Source organism: Rana temporaria, chromosome 5 (genome assembly GCF_905171775.1).
Source record: "Rana temporaria chromosome 5, aRanTem1.1, whole genome shotgun sequence".
NCBI classification, from domain to species: Eukaryota; Metazoa; Chordata; class Amphibia; order Anura; family Ranidae; genus Rana; species Rana temporaria.
The window spans coordinates 315061874-315089377 of NC_053493.1; the positions used below are offsets into that span (position 1 = coordinate 315061874).

Consider the following 27504-nt stretch of genomic DNA (forward strand, 5'->3'; position numbering starts at 1 on the left):
CCACTGGGTGCCCTATGTTGGTGACAGCAACAAGGTTAAAGCAGAGTAGAGGCCCACTTTAGAAACATTTTAGGTCATGTCAAGTTCATAAAGTAACGGCGATGAAGAGCAGGAACTTTTTTCCCTGTAAACACCTGTGTTGATCGTCAAATTAACCCGTGTCCCAGTGGAGTCCCATGAATCCTAGGCCTGGGCTGTACACTCTGCTCAGGTTGAGACTAAGCCTCATGCACCTTTTAGTGCTATCCTCCACCCTCATATTGTCAAATGCTGAAACGGCAGTGGACTGGTATAACACAGCTTTAGGCAGTTCCAATTTACTTTTTTTAACAGCAATAAACAAAAACTCACCCACGGTACTGATCAGGCTCCAGAGCACTGGTCCCTTCCCTGCCAGAGACAAGAACACCTTAATGATTGCCTTCCAGCAAGAGAACTGCATTTTTGGGCTATATTGCGGAAATGTGTCAATCTGGACAACCAGGAGACGCTCAAGAACTGGTGTGTATACTTCAGGTATCTGAAGAAGAAAAACGACTATATTAGCAATCATACATATTCACTGCAGGAAAATACACATTAAAAAAGCAAATGCAGCTGGAATCCACAAAACATGTACAGTAGGTGAACCCGATTTTGTGTCAATCTCGCTCTCTTTCTCGGCGAGATTGAGCACCTACGAGCCCCATCGCGGGAGCCAGCGCCGAGCTGGCTTGCCGCGATGGAGACAGAGCCGTCATAGAAGCGACGGGAGATCCGACTTGGATTCCCGCCAATTCTACACGTGTGCGGCGTCTGTTATGAATCCTGAGGGGGAAGTCCCCGCCGGATTTTAAATAAAAATCCGGCATGGGTCCCCCCTCAGGAGCATACCGGGCCCTTAGGTCTGTTATGGGTTGTAAGGAGAGCCCCCCCCTACGCCGAAAAAAACGGCGTAGGGGGTCCCCCTACAATCCATACCAGACCCGTATCCAAAGCACGCTACCCGGCCAGCCAGGAAGGGAGTGGGGACGAGCGAGCGCCCCCCCCCTCCTGAGCCGTACCAGGCTGCATGCCCTCAACATGGGGGGGTTGGGTGCTCTGGGGCAGGGGGGCGCACTGCGGCCCCCCCACCTCAGAGCACCCTGTCCCCATGTTGATGAGGACAGGGCCCCTTCCCGACAACCCTGGCCGTTGGTTGTCGGGGTATGCGGGCGGGAGGCTTATCGGAATCTGGGAGCCCCCTTTAATAAGGGGGCCCCCAGATACCGGCCCCCCACCCTAAGTGAATTAGTATGGGGTACATCGTACCCCTACCCACTCACCTGCAAGAAAAGTGGTAAAAACACAAATAAACCACACAGTGTATTAAAATATTTTATTTTTCTGCTCCGGAGGCCTCCCCTGTCTTCTTTATTAGCTCTTTTACCAGGGGGGGCTTCTTCTTTGACGTCTTCGGGTGGGTGGGGGCCGCCGTCTGGTTCTCTTCCACCGCCGGGGGGGGGGTGGCTTTTAAAAAAGCCCCCACCCCCCCGGCGGGTTTCCTCCGGCGTCTTCGGCGGGGCTCTTCTTCTTCCGCTATCCCGACGGATCTTCTCAACTCTCCGGGGTTCTCCTTCTGTCTTCGCCGCTCTCCGTTGTTGACTCGTCGCACCCCGGTTCTTCGTCTCGCTGTCCGGTGTCTTCTTCCGTGCTGTACGTCTTCTTCTCCTTCCGTGCTGTGATGAGTTCTTCTTCCGCGCTGTGACGTCATGTTCTTCACGTCTCTCCTTCTCCCGATGTTGACACGTCGCCTTTCCTCTCTGCAATGACGGGTGCGCGGGTGCATCGGACCTATATAGGCCTCACAATCCCATCATGCTCTGTACCTACCCATGTGATACCTACCCACGTGGGTAGGTATCACATGGGTAGGTACAGAGCATGATGGGACTGTGAGGCCTATATAGGTCCGATGCAAGACGCGCATCCGTCATTTCAGCGAGAAGGAGCGGCGTGTCAACATCGGGAGAAGTAGAGAAGTGAAGAACATGACGTCACAGCGCGGAAGAAGAACTCATCACAGCACGGAAGGAGAAGAAGACGTACAGCACGGAAGAAGACACCGGACAGCGAGACGAAGAACCGGGGTGCGACGAGTCAACAACGGAGAGCGGCGAAGACAGAAGGAGAACCCCGGAGAGTTGAGAAGACCCGTCGGGATAGCGGAAGAAGAGCCCCGCCGAAGACGCCGGAGGAAACCCGCCGGGGGGGTGGGGGCTTTTTTAAAAGCCACCCCCCCCCCCGGCGGTGGAAGAGAACCAGACGGCGGCCCCCACCCACCCGAAGACGTCAAAGAAGAAGCCCCCCCTGGTAAAAGAGCTAATAAAGAAGACAGGGGAGGCCTCCGGAGCAGAAAAATAAAATATTTTAATACACTGTGTGGTTTATTTGTGTTTTTACCACTTTTCTTGCAGGTGAATGGGTAGGGGTACGATGTACCCCATACTCATTCACTTAGGGTGGGGGGCCGGTATCTGGGGGCCCCCTTATTAAAGGGGGCTCCCAGATTCCGATAAGCCTCCCGCCCGCATACCCCGACAACCAACGGCCAGGGTTGTCGGGAAGGGGCCCTGTCCTCATCAACATGGGGACAGGGTGCTCTGAGGTGGGGGGGCCGCAGTGCGCCCCCCTGCCCCAGAGCACCCAACCCCCCCATGTTGAGGGCATGCAGCCTGGTACGGCTCAGGAGGGGGGGGGGCGCTCGCTCGTCCCCACTCCCTTCCTGGCTGGCCGGGTAGCGTGCTTTGGATACGGGTCTGGTATGGATTGTAGGGGGACCCCCTACGCCGTTTTTTTCGGCGTAGGGGGGGCTCTCCTTACAACCCATAACAGACCTAAGGGCCCGGTATGCTCCTGAGGGGGGACCCATGCCGGATTTTTATTTAAAATCCGGCGGGAACTTCCCCCTCAGGATTCATAACTGACGCCGCACACGTGTAGAATTGGCGGGAATCCAAGTCGGATCTCCCGTCGCTTCTATGACGCGCTTGCTGGGATGTGCTGTCACTATTCCAGTGAGTGCGAGGTGTCGGCGAGATCTCGGCACCATGTCGCCGAGTATCAGCGCGACGCTGTCGTGCTAAAAGCACAATATCACAAACACCTACTGTATTTTGAATCAGCATTGGTTTCTTCTAAATGTTTAACCTGAAAATACATTTTAAATGTTTGATTTTAATCAGATGCTTTAATGGGATTGAAGGCAGGAACTCCAGACAAGCAAAATTAAATAAATACACCAACACCAATTCTTTTGATAAATTATGGCCAAAGCTTTATTATTGGTTTAACAACATCGATGTCAGTAAACACTTAAAAATGCAATATTAAATTTAATAAATGTAACTTAACTACTGGGCACTTTCACCCAGTATTTTTGCCCAGGCCAATTTTCAGCTTTCAGTGCTTTCGCACTTTGAATGACAATTGTGCGGTCATGCAACACTGTACCCAAATGAATATTTTTATCATTTTCTTCACACAAATAGAGCTTTCTTTTGGTGCATTTAAACTGCTAGGGTTTTTTCATTTTTGCAAAAAAATTAAAATTAAAAAGGACCAATTTATTTTAAAATAAAGTAATTTTTCTCCTACACTGATAGGCACTGAAAGGTAGCGCTGATTGGCATATAACTGATGGGCACAGATTGACCTCACTGGTGGGCACTGTTTGGGCTGCCCTGTAATCAGGGCACGATGCTCGGTGCCCTGATTACCTTTACAAGATTTTCCTGTGAGGAGATGCCGCTTATCAGCTCTCATCTCACACTCTGTCAGTATCAGAAAGGAAAAGCCCATAAACAACACTTCCTTGTTTACATGTAATGGGCTATGATTGGAACATGGCGTGCACGCAACCACGGATAAACAAGGTGACGTCACAGAACGAGAGCTGCACTGCTCCCCCATCATTTGATGGTGGTCGGGAAGTGGTTAAGCACACAGCCCAGCCCATCACTCGGGCCAGATCAAACTTTAGTGTCAACAGAATAAAATCCGCCTCATAAAAACTCGACAAGGGACAGGGGGCTGTCCTGATGGTGGTGATTGGCAAAAACCTTTATCCGGAGCCCCTTGTTATAGGGGTCCCCAAGATTTCTGATACCTTCCTTAATGTGACTAAACTGACCAATCCACTAACAGCCCCCCAAAAATCTAGACTGTTCCTAAACAGCTAACTTTGCTTGGCCAATGAAAAAAAAAAACCCTATTAACTAATATCCTACGGGACTTCGAAACCTCCCCTGCCTCAATCCCATGAGGAAAGGGGGGCCTTGAAACTGGCTTCCCCTTCCTTTATCTTCACATTCCTCCAGTTCATAAGACATTCATAAAAGGAACCTGTACGGAATTTTTCCCCTGACCCTTCTACAGGGAATGTACTGCATTTTCATGCACGTTCTGCCATACAAAAGTTATTTTTGTACCAAGTATTAAATCCTCTTCCCCCTATTGATGGGTTAAAACAGCTGCCAGCGTGGTTTTTTTGCCATCTGTGTCTCATTGAGCAGAACTGCCTTTATTTCTTGTCCTGTAGACGCAACAGGAAGGGAGAGGATGTCCTCCAATTTGAGAGAAATTCTTTCTTAGACAGATGTCATTGGAACAAGTGTCCCCTTTCTGCCTCAATGTTTTTAATTATATAACTCCCCAGTGGATAAAGTGCATATAGGTCCTGTTCTCATCGATGGCTACGTTGTCCCCTAAACACACCTCCATAGATCCAGCCCCTTTTGAAATCCATATTATGGGAGTTCCTGAGAGGGAGGTGCTGCCTAGCACACAGACTTGCCCCCTCAAATCTGAGTGATCTGTCACCATCATGAACAATCAATGATGCTTGTTTACTCATAATAGAAAAAGTATAAAGTATATGCATGTGTACAAATATCTGCAGTTACATTACACAGAGCCACACCTTTGAATGATGTTTTAACATTATGAATGAGCAAGCAGCACTGCGGCTCCCTGTGTGTCCATCAGGGCTTCTTGTATACATACACAGTCCAGTCAATGGATCATAGAGTGCTGCAGTGCTGCCATAGGCAACTTCTCCTCTTACAACCATTTTCCCTTAATCAAGAGGCTCTCCAAAACACTTTCCCAGCAAGGCATCCATAATCATGACATTCCAATTAATCAGAAAATAGGATTTTTGTACTCACCGTAAAATCCTCTTCTCGGAGTTCATGGATGGACACAGCCTTAATCTTGACAAAGTGGGTATTAGCCTTCATTCAGGAGTGACTAGGCAGAATGTGTTAACATCAAAGCTGAACAGCCATGAACTCTGAGAAAAGGATTTCACGGTGAGTAAAAAAATCCTATTTTCTCTTTCGTTCATGGACGGACACAGCCTTAATCTTGACAAAGTGGGACGTCCCAAAGCAGTGTCAAAAAACGAGGGGTGGGATCAGCATAAAATTAAACTTCACCCAAAAACAAAACCGAGCTCATCAACTGAGTTGCAACTCTAAACAGCCGTCTGCAAAACGTTGCAGCCAAAAGTAGCATCCAAAGATGCACTCACATCAACTTTGTAAAGTTTAGTGAAAGTGTGAGCGGACGACCAGGTCGCCGCCTTACACAACTGGGAAACCGACGTTTGCTGTCGGAAAGCCCCAGAGGCACCCATTGCCCTGGTTAAATGTGCCGTGACAGGAAAGGGGGGCGCCCGACCCTTTATGGCGTAAGCCTGAATCACGATGTGTCGGATCCACCTCGAGATTGTGGCAGACAAGACCGCTAGTCCCATCTTGGGACCAGCCACCGAAACAAACAGTGAGTCTGACCTCCGGAATGGAGCCGTAATAAATAAGTATACTCTCAGAGCTCGGACAATGTTCAAGGAATACAACATCGTCTCCTTAGGATTCGATGGATGAGGACACAAGGATGGAAGTACAATGTCTTCATTGAGATGGAAGGCCAAAACGACCTTAAGCAGAAAAGAAGGCTGCGGACGCAGCACCACCTTATCCTTGTGGAAGATCAGATAGGGAGCCTTGCATGACAAGGCTGCCAGCTCAGAAACCTGTCTGTCTGATGTAACGGCCACCAAAAAAAGAAAATTCTGAGAAAGTGTCAACAAGGGAATTTCACCAATGTTCTCAAACAGCGGTTTCTGAAGCACCGAGAGGCTATGCCATTAATGCCAGTAACTGTAAGCAGGATGGTGTATGGGACCTTGCGACAGCAGGTCCTCTCATAGCGGTAGACGCCAAGGGACGTCTGCTATTCAAGCCCCACGGAGGTAGTGGAGGGCGGACAGGAGGGGCCACATGCCGAGCTCCCTGTACAAACGTTCTCACTAGAGAGTGAGCCGCCAGGGGTCATTGAAAAAAAAAACTGCCCCATAATCGTACTTCAAGCTAACTTTTTGTCCGCCCCACGCTGTAAGAACAGCAGGACTCCGGAAACCAAATAAGCACGCGGATGCCACCTCATTTCCTCACAAATGGATATGTAGGCCTTCCAAGTGCGATGGTAAATCTTCCTAGAGGACGACTTCCGAGCACTCCTCCTGGTAGAGATCACGGAGTCTGACAGGCCCCGTTCTCTTAGCACCTGGCACTCAATAGCCATGCAGTTAAAGCCAGTGACTTTAAAACAGGACAGCGTATGGGACCTTGCGACAGCAGGCCCTTTCGTAGCGGTAGACGCCAAGGGGCGTCTGCTACGAGACGCACTAGATCGGCGTACCAAGGACGCCAAGGCCAACCCGGAGCAATTAGGATCATTGGAATCCTCCCTGCCTCCACTCTGCAAAGCAGATGAGGAAGGAGCTTCAGAGGAGGGAAGGTATAGATTAACCGGTACCGACTCCACGGTGCCACCAACGCATCTGTCGCGTCTTCCCCTGGGTCTCTTGAACAGGCCACAAACCTCAATACCTTCTGATTGAGTTGAGACGTCAGGAGATCTACGTCTGGCGTGCCCCAACTTTGTTAAAGGAGCTGAAACACATCCGGGTGCAGAGACCATTCTCCTTGGTCCAGCATCTGGCGACTCAGGAAGTCTGCCTGCCAGGTTTCCGCGCTCTAAATGTATACGGCTGACAGAGCCAGTACGCTCCTTTCTGCCCACCTTAGAATGTGAGTGACCTCCGATGCGGCAGCCGAGCTTCTTGTTCCAACCTTGATGGTTGACATACGCCCCTGTAGCCTTTGAGACCATGTGGAGAGGCACAGTGAAATTGAGCATACGGTACCGCCTTGAAGGAGGCTACCATGAGGGCCAAGGCTCGCATGCAAAGCGTAGTGACAACCATCTTTGGGATGTCAACTGCCGCACTGCAGCCCGAAGGGTCTGCAACTTTCCCACAGGGAGAAAAACTTTCACCTCTGAGGAGTCCAGAATCAACCCCAGATCCAATACTGACTTCTGAGTATTCAGCACCCAACCAAAGTCTCAGAGGTTCTGACAGGTTATAGGACACGCTCACCTCTAATTCTGAGCTTAAAGTGGCCCTCAGAAGAAGATCGTCCAAGTAGCCCACGATAGCGATGCCACGCTGTCTTAGTAGGGCCAGAATCGGGGCGAGCACCTTGGTGGACACCCTCGTTGCCGATATCAGGCCAAAGGGGAGAGCCACAAATTGGTAGTGGTCTTCCCCAACCGCAAAGTGCAGACATCTCCGATGCCTGGTGCATATTGGGACATGCAAATAATAGGATTTTTATAACAGTTTACCTGTAAAATCCTTTTCTTGGAGTACATCACGGGACACAGAGAAGCATAGTAATTACTATGTGGGTTATAGAATAGAGAGTGTGCGCTGAATATATATAATAATAGTATTAAACAATATTTAAAACTAAATATGAATACTAGACATCAAAGAAGAAACAAAGTATTATGGTGAATCAATATATCCAGTCCCTGGATATTATTGATATTATAGTGATAATCAAAAAAGGTGATAAACAAATATGGGTCCACAATCAAAAATAAGAAAAAGTAAAAAAGTCCAGTGGCGACGTTTTTAAAGCTGGAAAAATGAATTCCCATAAGTGATTTCTTAATTGAAAGAGGTGTCGTGTTTTCAATCAATATGATCCACCTTCACCGTGATTTGGTCAAAACACCCAATGTGAGTAAATAGGCAGGCTCCTTACCAGATGGAATTGCCCCCAATTTTGATATCAAAAAGGGAGGACAATTAAGGCTTTGACAGGATCACCTGCATATGAATGGGATACGTCCTGACAGCAGTGTTGGAAACAATCATCGATTCTCGGATTTGTGCATGGAAAATAAATGGTGGCAAAACATAGCGTAATTCGTTTTAATAGGATAGTCCAATATGGACTTCGATTCACTGCTACGTCAAGCCTAGCATCAATCAACTACCTGGATTTAATTCTTACCAAAAATAGGGATAAAATCAGTACTCGCACATATTTTAAGAGCACGGATAGGAACGCATATGTACCTACCAACAGTTGCCACCACCCAAAATGGTTGAGCACTATCCCCAAAGGACAATATATGAGGATCCGCCGAAACTGCGATATGGCCACAGATTTTCAATCACAATCTGAAATTCTGACAGAAAAGTTTAAGGAAAAAGGTTATTCTTTACAAACACTAGAAAAAACTACTCTAGAAGTATTGAACATGGACCGAGAAGAACTTCTGACCACCAAAAAGAAGAAACCGTTCTCATCAGAAATGGCCTTCTTTTCAGGTTTCCATAGGCAATACCTAAGTATTGAAAAAATCTTTAAAAAACATTGGCCAATACTGCTAAAAGACAATGATTTGGCTGCTATCCTACCCCCTAAACCAAAATTTGTGTATAGAAGAGCACCAGGGTTACGGAACATCATTGCTCCAAATGTACCTGACCCCCCACCACGACCTCTAACTTTCCTCGATGGGTCTGGCTTTCATCACTGCACTAGGTGCAAATCATGTAAGAGCACTAGCCGAATAAGCAGAAAAGTAACTCAATTCAAATCTAACGTCACACAGAAAGAATACAAGGTGAAACCCCTTATAACATGTGACTCACATCATGTCACCTACCTACTCGAATGCCCATGTTCTTTACAATACGTGGGCCGTACCACTAGAAAACTACGAGTAAGGGTTAATGAACACGTGGCAAACATTAAAAATGGGTTCCCTAATCACAGTGTGTCTAGGCATTTTTTACAGTTCCATAATAAGGACCCCAGCAAATTAATATTTATTGGTATAGATAAAATAACAAGTAATTGGAGAGGAACCAACATGACTCAGGCAGTTTCACAGAATGAGACTATGTGGATCCACCGTTTGCGAACGATGCACCCGCAAGGCCTCAACATCGAATTGGACCTGAACTGCTTTTTAACGAATTATTAATATTAAAACTGAGTCTCCTCTATTTTATACAGTAACCATGATTAAACTCATTTAATTTTAAATTTTATTTTTATCTCTTTTCTATATTTTCAACCTAGCAAGTTGTTTTGATATAGGGATACTAAGAAGAGATGGCATTTATTAATTACCCCATATTCAACAGGGGATATACAGTTTTGGGATTAAATATATGTCCGCCTATATGGAGAATAGACAGTTTCAGGTTTCAGAATCAATTGTTCTATCTCTATATTATTAATCATTTTTAATGTAATTTTAACATATGTAAAGTGTCATTCATAGTCATTTTAAATTATTGTAACTTGTGAACACTTTTGGCCGTGCTATAGTGTATTCTCAGCTCTTATACCTGTAATTTGTACTGAGAGAGATTTATCTCATTGAATGCTGGGGGTGTATTGCATTACCGCCACACAGCACAAGATGGCATTGAATCCGCTACTGAGGCTATTACACGCCCACTCCCTCCCCTTACATCATTGACGGACATATAAATTCACATCACTAGCGTGGTTGGGCACGCCTCCTGAAGACGATCTTTCCGAAACGTACGTCGGGGCGGCACCCAACCACGCAATTGTACGCTCCAGTACCTTGTCACTTCCTGCATTGCTGGCTCAACACTGCTGCGGCCGTGGAACGCACGCTCCGGGGATCCGGACATCTCGCAGCCCACAGCACCCAGGACCTACTCTAGCTGATTTTAAATCACTACAGCCTCAGTGCCGGGTCCAAGGCACTCACAAAGTAAGCGGCCACTTGGCTCCCTAAAATATATGTTTTTATCCTATTAAAACGAATTACGCTATGTTTTGCCACCATTTATTTTCCATGCACAAATCCGAGAATCGATGATTGTTTCCAACACTGCTGTCAGGACGTATCCCATTCATATGCAGGTGATCCTGTCAAAGCCTTAATTGTCCTCCCTTTTTGATATCAAAATTGGGGGCAATTCCATCTGGTAAGGAGCCTGCCTATTTACTCACATTGGGTGTTTTGACCAAATCACGGTGAAGGTGGATCATATTGATTGAAAACACGACACCTCTTTCAATTAAGAAATCACTTATGGGAATTCATTTTTCCAGCTTTAAAAACGTCGCCACTGGACTTTTTTACTTTTTCTTATTTTTGATTGTGGACCCATATTTGTTTATCACCTTTTTTGATTATCACTATAATATCAATAATATCCAGGGACTGGATATATTGATTCACCATAATACTTTGTTTCTTCTTTGATGTCTAGTATTCATATTTAGTTTTAAATATTGTTTAATACTATTATTATATATATTCAGCGCACCCTATTTTTACACATAACTTCATAATCTTTGATTATTTTGGGTAGCAGCTCACTTATAGTTTAACATTTTTGGCGCGTAGTATTTCCATTACATAGAATAGAGAGTACCTTCAGGTGTGGACACTGGCACGCCCTTAAGGCAAGAAGTTCCCTCCCCTATATAACCCCTCCCATACCAGGAGTACCTCAGTTTTGTAGCAAGCAATAAGTGTCCCAAATACCCCAAAAGAGGGGCGGGAGCTCTGTGTCCTGTGATGTACTCCAAGAAAAGGATTTTACAGGTAAACTGTTATAAAAATCCTATTTTCTTTATCGTACATCACGGGACACAGAGAAGCATAGTAATTACTATGTGGGACGTCCTAAAGCAATGCTATGAGTGGAGGGAGACCCCAAAAATAAGCCGGGCGCCATCAGACATGAGGAATCAAACTGCAGCCTGCAGCACACTGCGCCCAAAGGCGCTCTCCTCATTTTTTCTTATGTCCAATTGATAAAATTTAGTGAAAGTATGGACAGATGACCATGTTGCGGCCTTGCAGACTTGAGCCATGGAGGCTTGATGATGCACTGCCCAGGAAGTACCCACCGCTCTAGTGGAATGTGCTTTAACCATAAACGGGGGAACCTTTCCCCTCAAGCCATAGGCTTGAGTAATGACCTGCCGAATCCATTTGGAGAGAGTGGACTTTGATGCTGCCTGCCCACATCTGGGACCTTCTGGCAGGATAAACAATGTATCAGTCTTCCGGACCTGAGCAGTAGCTTTAAGATAGATCTTAATCGATCTTAATACGTCTAGCGTATGCAAAGACTTCTCCCTTGCAGAACTAGGTTCTGAGAACAAGATCCTGATTCAAATGAAAATTTGAAACAACTTTAGGCAGGAAAGCCGGGTGAGGCCGTAGGACCACTCTATCCTTATGGAATATAAGGTACGGTTCCTTACAAGATAAGGCCGCCAACTCCGAAACCCTCCTAGCGGAGGTTATGGCTATCAAAAAAATTACCTTCCTGGTCAGAAGGACCAAAGGAATATGAGCCAAGGGCTCAAATGGTTGTTTCTGCAAGACGGAAAGGACCAGATTCAAATCCCACGGACACAAGGGAATCTTGACTGGTGGATTGAGCCGGATCATACCTTGCAAAAAGGTTTTGATCAGGGAATGTATAGCTAGTGGCCTTTGGAAAAAAATCGATAAGGCCGAGATCTGGCCCTTAATGGTGCTTAGGGCCAACTTCATGTCTGCCCCTAACTGCAGAAACTCCAGAATTCTGCCAATGAGATATCTCCAGGGATGCCAACCCCTGGTCTCGCACCAGGCCACATAAGATTTCCAAACTCTGTAATAGATAAGTCTGGATGCCGGTTTTCTGGCATTAATCAAGGTAGAAGCTACCGAATTAGAGAGACCCCTTATCTTTAAGATATGGGACTCAATAGCCAAACCGTTAAATTCAGAGACGGTAAGGAAGGATGGAATATTGGCCCCTGGGACAATAGGTCCGGCCGAAGCGGAAGGGACCACGGTTGCCCCACGGACATCCTTGCAATGTCCGCGAACCAGGCCCTTCTGGGCCACGTTGGAGCCACCAGAATCACTTGTCTTCCTTCCGACTTTACCCTGCGAAGGAGATGGGGTAATAATTGCAGCGGAGGAAACACATACATTAGGGAGAACTGGTCCCATGGGAACACCAGTGCATCCGTGCCGTAAGCAAGTGGATCCCTTGTCCGGGACAGAAAGTTGCCCACCCTTGCATTGAACCTCGATGCAAAGAGATCGACATCTGGTGTTCCCCACCTCTGACAAATGCTCTGGAAGATGTCGGGGTGAAGAGTCCATTCCCCTGGAAGTACCTGTTGGCGGCTTAGGTAGTCTGCTCGCCAATTGTCTATTCCCGGAACGAACACTGCAGATATGCATGGGACATATCTTTCTGCCCAGGTCAGGATTCGATTCACCTCTCTTTGGGCTGCACGACTTCTTGTGCCCCCCTGGTGATTTATGTATGCCACAGCTGTGACATTGTCCGATTGAACCCTGACCGGAAGACCCTTCAACCTGTCTGACCAGGCTGACAGGGCTAAATGAACTGCTCGAATTTCTAGCAGTTTTATGGGTAAAGACCTCTCGGAGGTTGACCATTTCCCCTGGAGAGACAAACCTCCCAGGACTGCACCCCAGCCTAGGAGACTGGCGTCCGTGGTCACAACCTGCCATGTCATGGGAACAAAGGACTTCCCCTTTAGCAGGTTCCGGGGAACCAGCCACCAACAAAGGCTCTGCCGGACTGACCGGGAGAGGGACATAGGCAGGTCCAAGGCTTGAACTTTTTTGTTCCATGCGGACAGAATGGCGTGTTGAAGTTCCCTTGAGTGGAACTGCGCGAATGGAACGGCCTCGAATGAGGCTACCATTTTCCCCAGTAACCTCATACAGAGGCGAATGGGAGGCTGACGCCTTGTTTTGACTAGTTGAACTAGTTCTCTTAAAGCCTCGAACTTCCTTTGGGGCAAGAAGACCCTTTTTTGCTTTGCGTCTATGAGTAGACCCAAATATTTGAGCCTTTGCACAGGCATTAAGGCTGACTTGTCCAGGTTGAGGACCCGACCCATGGACTCCAGAAATTTTACGGTTCTGTGTACCACTGAGTTTAGATCGGCCACTGACCGGTCAACCAACAATAAGTCGTCTAGATAGGCTACTATGGATATGCCTTGAGACCTTAGATAGGCCAACAGTGGAGCCAATACCTTTGTGAAAACACGAGGTGCGGTGGCCAGACCAAAGGGTAAGGCCACGAATTGAAAGTGGCGCTGATTTAGCGCGAAGCGAAGCAGCTTCTGATGGTCGAGGAAGATAGGAACGTTCAAGTATGCGTCCTTTATATCGTTGGTGGTTGCCTCGTTGTAGGGAGGCAACCACCGACCGGATCGATTCCATCCGGAACGATTGGACCTTTAGGAACTTGTTTAAAGCCTTGAGGTCCAGAATGGGTCTTACATCCCCGTTTGGTTTGGGAACGGTGAAGAGATTGGAATAAAACCCCAAACCTTGTTCTTCCACTGGCAGTTCTCCGATTACCCCTTGGGATAATAGATGATCTAAGGCCAATGCTAGGGACCTTCCTTTGCCGGGGTCCTTCGGGACGTTTGAGGCTAAGAAGCGAGGTGGAGGAAATTTGATCAACTCCAGCTTGTAGCCCCCGGAGAGAGGACCCACTTGTCTTGGATCCTCCCTAGCCAAGCCTCCGCAAACAGCTGAAGTCTTCCCCCCACCCGGCTGAGTGGGGGTGAACCTTCATAGTGCTGATTTAGCTGCTGGCTTGGCCTGTGGCTTACGGTTCCAAGGTTTTTTGGAAGCCTGAGGCTGGCCTTGCGGCTTCCCACCCGCATTAAATCGTCCGGGAGGCCGTCGGAACTGCCTGGTAGTGGAAGTACCAGGGACAGGAGAGGAGGATCTTTTTTTTTTTTTTTTTTTTTCTTTTTTTTTTTTTAAAGTGTATTTTGTGCGTGTACTCGAGAGGAGCCGGATTGCAGGAGTTGGGAGTAGGCAGGCCTCCCCCAGAGGCAATCTGCCACCTTTCTCCATGCCCCGGGTGGCAATGGCGGGTGTGTGAGGGGGTCCTCCCACACAGCCCGCCCTACCTGCTCCGCTTTGAAGCCCAACGGGGCAGAGGGACTCCCTATAAGGAAGTGAGAGGATTAGCCCGCTCAACCAGCCCCATTAGTCCTTCGCCTCTCTTTTAGAGACCGCGTGGTCAAAGTGCGTGTGTTAACCCAATTTAGAGTGCGTGTGTAGGTGTGGTGGTTTTTGTGGGAGGGGGTGGGCGTACTAAGCGCAGGCTTACCTTGCATAGCACACCCACCGGGAGCCGGGCTGAGACCACCAAACTCAATTCACATGAAGCCGAGACCGGGATCCGAACCTCTAGCTGCAGAGGTGAATGGCTTGTCAGCGCAGTGCCAATCGCGTTGAGCCACCGCAGCTCCCCTTGAGGAGGATCTTTTAAAGGAGGGAGAACCCCTAAACCTTTTCTTTACTAGTAACAAAGTACTTTTACCACTGGAAATTTTCTGAATATATGAATCCAGATCTTCCCCAAACAAACGCTCTCCATGAAAGGGAAACCCTGCTAGTAACTTTTTACACGGGGCTTCAGCAGACCAGTTCTTTAGCCAGAGTAATCTGCGCATATGAACTAACGAAAGAGTGAGACGTGAGGACTGCTGAATGGAGTCCTTGATAGCATCTATGGCAAAGCATAATGCTCTGGGAAATTCAGCCAAATTCTGGGCCTGTTGAGCCGGCAACTCCTTTAAGACCCCCTTAAACTGGTCTTTCAAGGCTTGGCAAATCCCAATAGCTGCAACTGCAGGCTGGGTTATCCCTCTAGCTGAAGCAAAAGAGGTCTTTAATAACGTCTCTAATCTCGTCTGTCGGATCTTTGAATACCAGAACGTTGTCCACTGGACAGGTCAAAGATTTGTTTACGCAGGACACAGCTGCGTCCACTTTGGGGATACCCCATTTTTTTGTGAACTGTTCGTCCATGGGGTATAAAACCGAAAATTTCTTAGGAGGAAGAAAATATCTGGATGTTTCCAATCCTTTTAGATAAGTCCTTCCAGTAGGGGGTGAAGCGTGAAGGAATAGTTAGCTTGAGGAGCTTTTAAGGAGCCCAAAGATGAGACTGCACTCGAAGCTGGCTCTGAAAGTGGCAACTTGAAGGCCGAACGGACCATCTCAGTGAGGGACTGGACCAACAACTTTTCGGATTGTGATGCCGAAAAAGGTTCTCCCAAAGTGGAATCCTCAGAATCCACTACTTCCAACTGACTTTCTGCCAGATCTCCAGAGGGTAAATCAACCTCTTCTGAGGATACATGCTCCAAATCGAGGGACTCCTCAGAGGGAGAGGGGGACCTTGTGCGTTTTTCCCTTGAGAGAGAGGATGCAATCAAGGTCGCTAATCTCTGCTCCAGACCCCCCATAGCTGAGGCCAGAGCCACCTGTGTCACAAAGACTGGAGCAGGCAGGACAAGGGCAGAACAGGCACCTGACAGCCCTGATGGTTCACCCTGGGCCTATTCCAATTTATCAGGAGAGGAAGCAGCCGCAGGAGCATACCCGAGATCCTCTGAGCCAGATGGCGATCCCTTTGCTTTTTTTCTTCTAGTCCCTGAGCCTTTAGCCATGATAAAGCTGAGGTACTCACAATCGTTGCAACTACTTGCGAACCTATAGACCAGCACTGACGCTGCTATTTGATGGTTGGCAAGGTGCAGAGCCCACTATGCGGCTTAAGCAGATGTCACTGTCCACCACCAGTACAAAATACTGAAAGTATGTGCACAAGATCTCTGTGTCCACCGTCAGCCAGAACCAGTTAGGTGGACTGGCGCATATAAGGACTAGGTGCAAATCACCTGACCTGCTCTGTCCTGTAATCTCGAGTCTCATTGAGAACAGCTGAGATAGACGCTGCTGGGCGTGCACCACGAGGCTACGTGCGCACACGTAGCCGCACGCGCGCACGTCGCCACATGCATCTCACGGATCACGCCGCGCACAGTCGTGCGCACCGAAGCAGCGTGCAAAAACTGTTTTATTCGCGCGCGCGCCTAAGACACAATCAATGTCGCGCGCGCATGACGCTATGCGCTCATGCATGAGGATGGAACACCGCAGCTCCATGTGAGGACCAGGTAAGCCAACTGAAGCCAAACATTTTGGACAACTTTCTTTCTTTCTGCTTTTAACCTGCACAGGAGGGGCCAACTACCTGACTAGAAATACCCCTCCTCCCCACAACACACAGGACCATATAGGAGATAGCACAGACAGATAGCTTAGGCAACCATAATGGCTCAAATAAAGGAAGGTTACTCCTAGGACCAAGTCCTGAAGCACCTTCACTTACCTGATCCAACGCTGCAGGACTCTGCATAAACAGACAGTCCAATCTTCGCCCATCACGGAGAGCAGCGTCTGTAGACCTTCAGGGACCGGGGTCCATGGACAGGCACACCACACCCCTGGACCCATATCGCACCCTGTCAGTAAACTTTTGGTATTAGGAAATTGACCAAAGTACTGAATAACCAGGATCCAGCTCTCAAAAGAGAAGCATTACAGGCCAAACCCCGTTCTTCTTAACCGGGGCCCGGGTACCGTCCACTTTGGCTCAGAAGCACTTTGGACGGATCCGGATTTTATGGAGGCTTTTTACATCCAGTATGGATCCCTCCAGTGGAGCTCCTTGGAGCACATGTTCACTCGTGACCAACACCTAAGACACTGGCGAAAAAACAGAGGTACTCCCGGTATGGGAGGGGTTATATAGGGGAGGGAACTTCTTGCCTTAAGGGCGTGCCAGTGTCCACACCGGAAGGTACTCTCTATAACCCAGATAGTAATTACTATGCTTCTCTGTGTCCCGTGATGTACGATAAAGAAATTCGTCCTTGATGTCCAAGGATGCCAGAAAATCCCTTGGATGGAGGGCAGCGACAACAGAGCAAACCGACTCCATCTGGAATCTTTGTACATTCACAAAGCAATTGAGGGCCCTGAGATCCAGGATTGGACAAACCACCTCCTTCTTTGGTACTACGAACAGATTTGAGTAAAACCCCTGAAACCGTTCCTGTACTGGTACAGGAATGATCACCCTGCATATCAGCAGGTCTTGAAGGGCCCCATATAGGGCTTCCCGACGAGTTGGCTGAAGCTGGAGGTTGGAGGGAAAAAAATCTGTTCGGTGAGCAAGAGAGAAACTATATCTTGTACCCTGAGGAAACTATTTCGCAAACCCACCGGTCGGAGATCTGAGATGTCCACCGGGTCGCGAATTCGCGAAGACGTCCCCCCACCCGAGAGATGGGTGGGGACAGACCTTCATGCGGATCTAGATTTGTTCGCAAGCTTGTTGGACGTTTACTTGCCGCGCTGGGCGGATAAAAAAAACAAGCACACTTGTGCGCGGTGAAGGAGGGCCCTTGCCTACAGCGTGGCTCCTTACCCTTTTTGGATTGTGGGAGCAGCATGCTCTTACCTCCTGTGGCATCTTTAATAATGTCATCCAGGGATGCTCCAAAAAGTCGGTCGCCCTTAAAAGGGCAAATCCACCCGGGCCTTCTTGGAAGATTGGTCCGCAGACAAACACTTTAGCCAGAGCAGACGGCGTAACACCACTGCATTGCTTAAGGCTCTGGACAGCAAAGGAATAGTGTCCAAGGCTGATTTATAGACAAATTTAAGGACCTGTACCAACTGGTCGGCCATAGCCACCTCGTCCAAGGGAGCCTCACGTGGTTTTAACCCATGGTGCAGCATTCTTGCCCATTCAGTGAGTGTCAGACACAAGGGCCCCAACCCCTATTGGACGCACAGCCGAGCCCACCACCATGTATAGGTAGTGGGTGACCGCTTCATCCTTCCTTTCCACAGGGTCCTTGAAATCAGTAGCCCCTTCCATCTGAATTGTGGTTACCTTGTTTAATCTGGACACAGGAGGGTCCACTATCGGTGGAAAGGTCCATTTTTTCAGGAAACTCTCCTCAAAAGGGTAACACACCGCCATACTTTTAGGGACCGTAAAAACCTTCTATGGTTTGTCCCACTCCTTGTAAAAAGCTTGTCTAGATAAGACGTCGTACAAGAAAACACCTTAGCAGTGCGTGTCGGCTTACGGAACCTGAAAGGGACCGACGCCTCTGCCGTTTCTGCCAGCTCCTCTATCTTTAGAGTATCCCGCACTGCGGTGATAAGGTCACCTATCAGAGCCTTTTTGCGTGCTGACCTGGACCCGGAGTCATCCTCACTGTCCGACCGGCCACGGTCCGCATCCTCTGACATGTCAGGACCAGGGCCATGAGCTGTAGCTGGGCCCGGCTCCGCATCAGAGTTGTCCCCAGAAGATGGCGGGGGGAGGGGGCACCTTTTACCCCCGTGTTCCCAAGCACGGCTTCCACCTTGGCAACAAACCAGGATGCGGGCATAGCGTCTGACACAGATGCCAATTAAGGTCTATCAGGAGGAGAAGCGTCTGCTTCTGATGCCATTTTGACCCACGCACCTAAATTGGAAAAAAGTATTCAGCGCAGAAAACATATATAACACACCCCTAACAATAGTTGCAAGCTAGCACTAAGCCAATTCAAAAACAAACCTTTGCAGTTAAAAAATATCAGAAATAGAGCAGCGCATAAATTAATAAAATACTAATAACAAAAAGTCCATGTAGATTATGTATAGGAATGCCACTAAAAATGGTAAATTGACCCAACACATCCAAGGATATCGCTTCATGCATCAAATGTTGAGGAGAAAATCACAACTTGAAACCTCAGGTGACACGGCAAGCAGACATGAAAACAGTGAACAGACTTCCCCCACCACAGATATTACAGCCTCTCACCTCCTTACATCGACCTGCAGCAGGTCATAAAACCAATAAGAACCACTTCTGGGTTGATGATATCACAGTCAGCAATCGTAACTCCACAGCATATGTCAAAAACATAAAACAGAAGCGATCTAGTGCTCTCTGAAGAAATCAAGCTTTTATTGAGCCATAAAAATAATTAAAATACTCACAAATGAAGCACTCACAAACCGAGTGCAGGTAAGCAAACAAAGGGGGTGGTTTCCAACCAGAAAGATGGTCGCGGATGAAGTCAGACGTAGCCTCCGTCCCCCGTACGCGTTACGTCCTATGGGCGGGGACTTTAATGACCCACTGAGAGGCAGAGGTAGTTTTTCACAATCGCTCACCCCAGTTGTCTTGTTATAGGAGATATATTGATGATCTGGTGATGGTGTGGGAAGGTGACATATCCAGCCTTCAGTCCTTTATGAACAAATTGAATGGTAACACCAAAAACATTAAATTGATTTGGTGTGTGGATAAGCAACAGATCACTTTTTTTGGATTTAGAGATTTTTAAAAAGGATAATGTTTTTTTGCACCAGAAACCATTTTAAAACTACCGATCGCAATGCTTATATTCCCCTTGATAGTTGCCACCACAGGATGTGGCTATGCAACATTCCTAGGAGGCAGTTTGTTCGGTTACCCCCTACTCGACCTCCCCGGCAATGTCCAGCTATGTCCTCCTGCCAAAGCAGGGGATTACTACTTACCCTTCCTACGTGGATTATGCTGGAAGCATCCCAGACAGGCCATCTTCAGCATGGTTACGGAGGGGACTGTCGGCCTGGCCGCTGCGACTCGACCCTATAGACCAGTCTCATATGCGTGCCTTGGAGAGAGTAGCTCACTGGCCACCCGTAGAGCGATGGGCATGTCGTAAACGGTTGGCACATGCTCGATGACCAAAACAGGGGGGGGGACTACAAGGATCTGGGATACAGCCTGTCACCCAGTCGGCCGCTAATCGCAGATCACAGGAACAAACAAAAAAAATTGAATTCAATTTAGAAATAAACCTCCAGGCATATGGGCCCGAAGGGAGCCATGTCTTCTCCTATGCTAGGCAAAAAAAAAAACTGAGCTGCTGAGTGCAGGCTAAGGGCATATAGCCAGTAGGACCGCCCCCTGGATGGGGGTTAACACATTCTGCCTAGTCACTCCTGAATGAAGGAGAATACCCACTTTGTCAAGATTAAGGCTGTGTCTGTCCATGAACGAAAGAGAAATAAGTATTTCCCAGTATCCAGCATATGTGTAGATAAACACCTTTCCAAAGCCCATCTCATCTTGAGAGTCGGATGCATTGGCAGATACAAGGATTCCTGACATCTGTCCCATAGCATCAGGATATTGACCTGAAAAGCGCTGTAATAAAAATATGCCAACTGGCTGCCATCATCCCTAGTGCCTTTGTGCATGCTTGAATCAAGGAATTTACCAAATACCCTCAGGAAATGAACCTGGGGTTCACGGAGACAGTGCAACCCTAAGTGAAAATGTCCAAATTGTCAATATTTTGAGTGGCCACCATTTTTTTTCCAGCACTGCCTTATCCCTCTTTGGCATGGAGTTCACCAGAGCTTCACAGGTTGCTGTTGGAGTCCTCTTCCACTCCTTCATGATGACATCATGGAGCTGGTGGATGTTAGAGACCTTGCGCCCCTCCACCTTCTGTTTGAGGATGCCCCACAAATGCTCAATAGGGTTTAGGTCTGGAGACATGCTTGGCCAGTCCATTACCTTTACCCTCAGCTTCTTTAGCAAGGCAGTGGTCGTCTTGCAGATATGCTTGGGGTCGTTATGTTGGAATACTGCCCTGTAAACAGTCTCCGATGGGAGGGGGACCATGCTCGGCGTTCATTATGTCACAGTACATGTTGGCATTCATGGCTCCCTCACTGAACTGTAGCTTCCCAGTGCCAGCAGCACACATGCAGCCCCAGACCATGACACTCCCACCACAATGCTTGACTGTAGGCAAGACACACTTGTCTTTGTACTCGTCCCCTGGTGGCCGCCAAACACGCTTGACACCATCTTAACCAAATAAGTTTATCTTGGTCTCATCAGACCACAGGACATGGTTACAGTAATCTATGTCCTTAGTCAGCTTATCTTCAGCAAATTGTTTGCGGGCATTCTTGTGCATCATCTTTGGAAGAGGTTTTCTTCTGGGACGACAGCCATGCAGACCTATTTGATGCAGTGTGCGGCGTATGGTCTGAGAACTGACAGGTTAACCCCTCCCCCCCCCCCCCCCTTCAACCTCTGCAGCAATGCTGGCAGCACTTATACATCCATTTCCCAAAGACAATCTCTGGATATGACGCTGAGCACCTGCACTCAACTTCTTTGGTCGACAATGGCAAGGCCTGGTCTGAGTGGAACCTGTTCCAATTAAATCGCTCTATGGTCTTGGCCACTGTGCTGCAGCTCAGTTTCATGATCTTGGCAATTTTCTTACATCCTAGGCCAGTGATGGCAAATCTTGGCACCCCAGATGTATTGGAATTACATTTCCCATGATACTCATGCACTCTGCAGTGTAGTTGTGCATCATGGGAAATGTAGTTCCAAAACATCTGGGGTGCCTAGGCCATATTTATGTAGAGCAAATAATATTTTTTTTCAGATTCTCAGAGAGTTCTTTGCCATGGGTGGCAATGTTGAACTTTCAGTGACCAGTAAGAGAGAGAGCGATAACACCAAATTTAACATACCTGCTCCCGTCTAACACTAACAAGTTACATGACACCAGGGAGAAAAAATAGCTAATTGGGCCCAAATTGGACATTTTCACTTAGTGGTGTACTCACTTTTGTTGCCAGCAGTTTAAGACATTAATGGCTGTGTGTTAAATTATTTTGAGGGGACAGCAAATTTACACTGTTATACAAGCTATACAATCACTACTTTACATTGTACCAAAGTGTAACTAGTCAGTGTTGTCACATGAAAAGATATAATAAAATATTTACAAAAATGTGAGGGGGTGTACGCCTTTTTGTGAGATACTGTATATACATAAACATATATACATACACATACAATAAAAATGTCTCCTGTGGAAGCAGTACCTTCCTTTTGCTGTGTTTATTACCAAGTCTAAGTACTCCAGATAGTGTGTTGGAATCAAGACTAGCTTTAGAAGGTTTAAGAACCTCTCCAAAACATTTACCGTCTGTTGGACATTTGGGGGTTGATTTACTAAAACTGGTGCATAATGCAAAATCTGGTGCAGTTGTACATGGTAGCCAATCGGCTTCTAACTTCAGCTTGTTTAATTAAGCTTTAACGAAATAAGAAAAAAAAAAGGAAGTTGATTGGTTTCTATGCAAAACTCCACCAGTTTGGTGAATTAACGGCTTGATGTCAGTTGCTGAGCGGATTGCTCCCTTAGAAGATGGTCACCTAGGTACCCGCACAATGGGGATAACCTAGATTCTAACAAACCCAGAGTCAATACCTTGATGAACACTTTTGGGGCCAGCTATAAGTACACTAAATGCTGCTATAAAAATCCAAGTTACACCAACTTCCCAGGAGTCTTTCAGGACAGCATCTTGAGAAACGCTTCTCTTTTTGCATTAAACACTGCATTGTATGGTCTTTAAAAAAGCTGCTTCCTGCCAGACCCTGCCGTTGTGAAGAGCAGTGTTTCTCAACTTTTTTATTCAAGGCACCCTTTAAAATAATGAGCTATTTTGAGACACCACATTCTAAAATCAAAAAAACTCAAACTAATAGTTTTACATAATGCAGAAACATTTACACACATAAGACACCCAACATTAGAGTTTATTTATTCTTCCAAAGCAAATACCTTTGCAACATGGCACGACTAGTATGCCAATGTTTCTCCCTCAGTTTCTCTCCCTTATCTCAGATGGAGATGGGCAATCAAGGATGCTGTGAAGGCATCCAAATGTCCTCCATAACAACTGATTACATCATTGGGTGTTAGGACGCCAGCAGCAAAAAGATTGTAATGGTGCACAATGAAAACCTGTGGCTTTGTGTAACTAAAAGGCAGGACTGATCAACAAGAAACAGCTCCTAGGAACCAGGAACCTAGGAACCAGGAATCCAGCTCTCTCCTCTCCTCGTGGACTCCTTCCTGCTCCGCAGGTAAGACCCTGTTCTCTCAGGGCCTACCATCTTGGGGAACCACTGACGGCCGTCCTTTTCAGGGCAGCCGTCACACAGACCCCACACTGCGGCTCTCTATTTTTCTCGGCATCCTCTCTCGCACGGCCACCCACGATTGTGGTTGCCCCCAGACACCCCCCCTGGGTGTATTTTCGGCGCTTTTTGGCGTTTTTACACGCCCGCGCCAGCCTGCTACTTTTCGCGGCCGCCGCGCCTCAGGAAAGTCCGCGGCTTCAGCCGCGGCCTACCGGCGCTCCGACCGTTTCTCCCTGCACCTACCACCAACAGTGCAGTTTTCGTTGTTTATCGCCCCTGCACCCCTAGAGGTCCCCTCCACCCCCCCTATTAGCAACCAGATCGGTGGAATCATTTTCTTACCTACCTGATTGCTCCCCCAGCCTGGGTCCTGTGTCTTTGCCTGGCGGCCATCTTGGTGCACCCCAGCAACAGTGACACCCAGCATCCCCCCCCCCCCTTTTCCCCTCATTAAGTCATCAATCTTTGATCCAGGGCTTGAGCCGATCGCCTTTAGGGATCAGGAAGGAATTTTTTTCCCTGCCGCAGCACATTGGCCAGCTTGCCCAGGGTTTTTTTGCCTTCCTCTGGACCAAGGATTGCTGAGAGCGAGGATTCCCTGAATCCTCTCTCACCAAACACCCGCACCCCCCCTCACGGTGACTGGCAACAATGGTTAAATTGAGATACTCTGCGGAAACCATTTGGGGTCTGAGACAATTCGCAACAATATTACCTGCCGTCACCACAAAAGCCTTAAAATCGGATCAACTTTTGAGAATCGATCGACGATCGATCATCAAAAATTTCAACCATTCAACACAGCTCAAGCACATATCATGTGCGTTGCTTAACACTAGATCGGCAGTTAAACACCGCTCAGAAATCCATGATTTCTTACTACAAAACGATCTAGACTGCCTCTTTATTACAGAAAGTTGGCTGTCAGACGACTGCAACACCATTCTCGGAGAATTGGTGCCAGAAAATTATCGCATCCTAACGGAAAATAGAATAGGGCAAAGAGGAGGAGGCCTGGCGGTGATTCATAAGTCGCATATTGCAATCACTAAACCGGTCCTTCAAAATCCTCTACCTTTTATGGAAACCCTTACGCTTCAACTTCAAGCTCACTCTCAGGAGACCGTTCACATTCTCCTCTGCTACAGGCCCCCTGGGCCCAAATCGCAGTTAATTCCAGCATTAACGGAGTTCATTTCCACTTACTCCCTTAACAGCAATCATCTTTTGCTGCTCGGGGATTTCAATTTGTGGGCCAACTCCTCACAGGATCCCATCGCGGAGGCCTGCATCGACCACCTGGAAGGATTAGGACTTCAGCAACTTGTATGCGGTCCCACGCATGCCTCAGGTCACACACTCGACCTAATTTTCAGACAAAATCTGAAAATAAACATTTTGGGAAATGAACCTTTGCCATGGACAGACCACCATGCAATTAGCTTCATAATTCCCAGAACTTCACTAGTCATGAAAGTACCCAAGCCGGTGACAACACACTGGGCTAGATCTCAGAAGAAGCTCCACTCGGAACTCTTCAGATCTACCCTGGGAAACCGAATTGGGGCTATTCCTCCTCAGCTAGCAGCCTCAGATACTTTGGATGCCATAAATGCAGCTCTGCTACAGTCAGCCGACTTAGCAGCACCAAAGCGCAAACTCCGCAGCCGGGCAAAAAAGTCCAGCTGGTTCAATAACCAGCTGTCGCTATTGAAGCAAGAGCGCAGAAGGGCGGAAGCCGCCTGGAAAAGAAGTCCTTCAGAAGACCGCCTCAACTTCTACAAAGCAGTAACAACACGATATCACAAGGAAATTTTCAAAGCCAAAAAACTGCACTTTTCTATGGTAATTAACAGCGCAAGGAATCGCCCACGCGAACTCTTCAGGATGGTCACCCAGACCATGAATCCGGGATGTCTTGAAGTTCCCACTTCAGACACCCAAGAGTTCTGCAATGAACTATCGGATTTCTTCATCAACAAAATTGAAAAAATTCGGGTAAGTATTCGGCAAAACAATACTCCACTCAGCCCCCTCTTCAATCAATACACCGACGGAACGCCTCTACAATCAACTAAGTTCACTTTGGAACCCATCTCCATCGATACCACAAAAAAATTCATTGGTGCACTGCGCAACAGCACAGCACCCAATGACATCATTCCCACCAAGCTACTGAAGGAATGTGCCGACATCCTGGCGCCTCCGATCACGCAGCTTATAAATCAGTCATTTAAGGAAGGCATAGTGCCTTCCCTGCTGAAAGAGGGCACAATCCTGCCGATCTTGAAAAAACCTAATTTGGATCCTATGGACCCAACTCACCGCCGTCCCATAACAGGTCTAAATGCTCTGTCCAAGATAATGGAGAAAGTGGTGGTAAATCAGCTGCAACAGCATCTGGACACCCACAACCTACTCGATCCATTTCAATCCGGGTTCCGTCCCGGACACGGTACAGAAACGGCCTTACTGAAAATATGGGACGATGCGCTCGAGGCCGCAGACGAAGGAGAATCGTGTCTCCTGGTTCTGCTGGACCTAAGCGCAGCTTTTGACACAGTAGACCATAAATTGCTACTGAGACGACTAACAGAAGTCGCCGGAGTCTCAGAAGATGCCTTACCATGGTTCTCCTCTTTTCTCGGAAACCGATCACAAACAGTGAAACTGGGATCCTTCACCTCAGAAAAACGCACGGTGCCATGTGGGGTCCCCCAAGGATCCCCCCTATCACCGGTGCTGTTTAATATCTATCTTCGTCCTCTCTTTGATATTATCGGTAGCCAAGAACTACTCTATCACTCTTATGCAGACGACACGCAGTTGTATTTTCGCATCTGCCATAAAAAGGATCATCATCTCAGATTAGAGAAATGTCTCTCTTCAATAGAAAACTGGATGACTAAGAGTTATCTCAAACTCAATAGCGCTAAAACTGAACTCTTTATCTTCGATGCCAGTTGGAAGAAACAACCGACAACAAACTGGACACCATCTCCCATCCTGGGACAAATCATCTCCCCTAGCTCCAAAGTCAAAAGTCTGGGAGTCACGTTTGACACCTTCATGACAATGGACGCACAAATAGGGTCAGTAGTCAGCGGGGCGCACCATTTGATGCGCCTACTACGCAGACTGATTCCATTTATCCCCAAAGAAGACGTAGCAGTCGTGGTGGGAACAATCGTGAATTCCAGACTGGACTATGCAAATGCCCTTTACCTCGGGCTCCCCAAGTACCAAATCGCTCGTCTTCAAGTCGTACAGAATACGGCCGCCAGACTGGTGACTGGGAAAAAATCTTGGGAATCAATCTCACCTTCATTGAGATCCCTTCACTGGTTGCCAGTGAAAGACAGAATTGCATTTAAAGCACTCTGCCTGACACATAAGTGCATCCATGGGAAGGCTCCTAGATATCTATGCGACAAGATCAAACCGCACAATTGCAACCGCATTCTGCGATCCACCGACCAAAATCTGGTCAAGGTTCCTAAAACCAAATACAAGTCCAAAGGAGAAAGAAGGTTTGCTTTCCAGGGCCCCAGGCTTTGGAATGCTTTACCAACCAGCATTCGGTTGGAGCAAAACCACCTGTCCTTCAGAAGGCAGATCAAAACCCTGCTTTTCTGATAGGCATGAGACACAAACAACAAGCGCCCAGAGGCGATTCAGTTCGCATGTGCCGCGCTATATAAATTTTTTCATTCATTCATTCATTCATTCATTCATTCAACCATGTATACAATTTCTGGTAAATTTTTTGGTATTTTGCCAAAGCACCCTGATTGGCAAAAAATGGTCTAGGAGTACCTTTGGCATGCTAGAAAGAAACAAAAAAATAACAAGGAAAAACATATCCACAAACATAATAACCCAATTACAAAATAAGGTGGGCAGCCACTGCTGTCCTTGGACTCCTGGAAAAGACGTTACCGGTAAGCGTAACTTGGATCTTCCTAAAAGCGTCTTTCAGAAAAGCAACTTGAAGGTACTTACTAACGAGGGTGGGAAAACGGCCTGCAGGACCTTTCGACCAAATCCTCGATCTTGTCCAACATCATGTCCAGCCTATAATGTTTGACAGATGTAGAGAAACTTAACCAAGTTGCTGCACTAAAAAATTTGTCCTGGACTGGCAGCAGCTTTTTAGGCCCAGGTCACAGCCAATG

The 27504-nt window shown here is 47.5% G+C and overlaps 1 protein-coding gene across 1 annotated transcript in view; it reads right to left on the bottom strand.

The window, feature by feature from the left end:
- Nucleotides 1–27504, bottom strand: part of PRKDC (protein kinase, DNA-activated, catalytic subunit) — a 677570-nt gene that overhangs the window by 514640 nt on the left and 135426 nt on the right. Inside the window, exon 13 of the mRNA XM_040354170.1 lies at nucleotides 352–520. Within this exon, the coding sequence (XP_040210104.1) occupies nucleotides 352–520 (169 nt within the window). The remainder of the gene's footprint in view (nucleotides 1–351; nucleotides 521–27504) is intronic.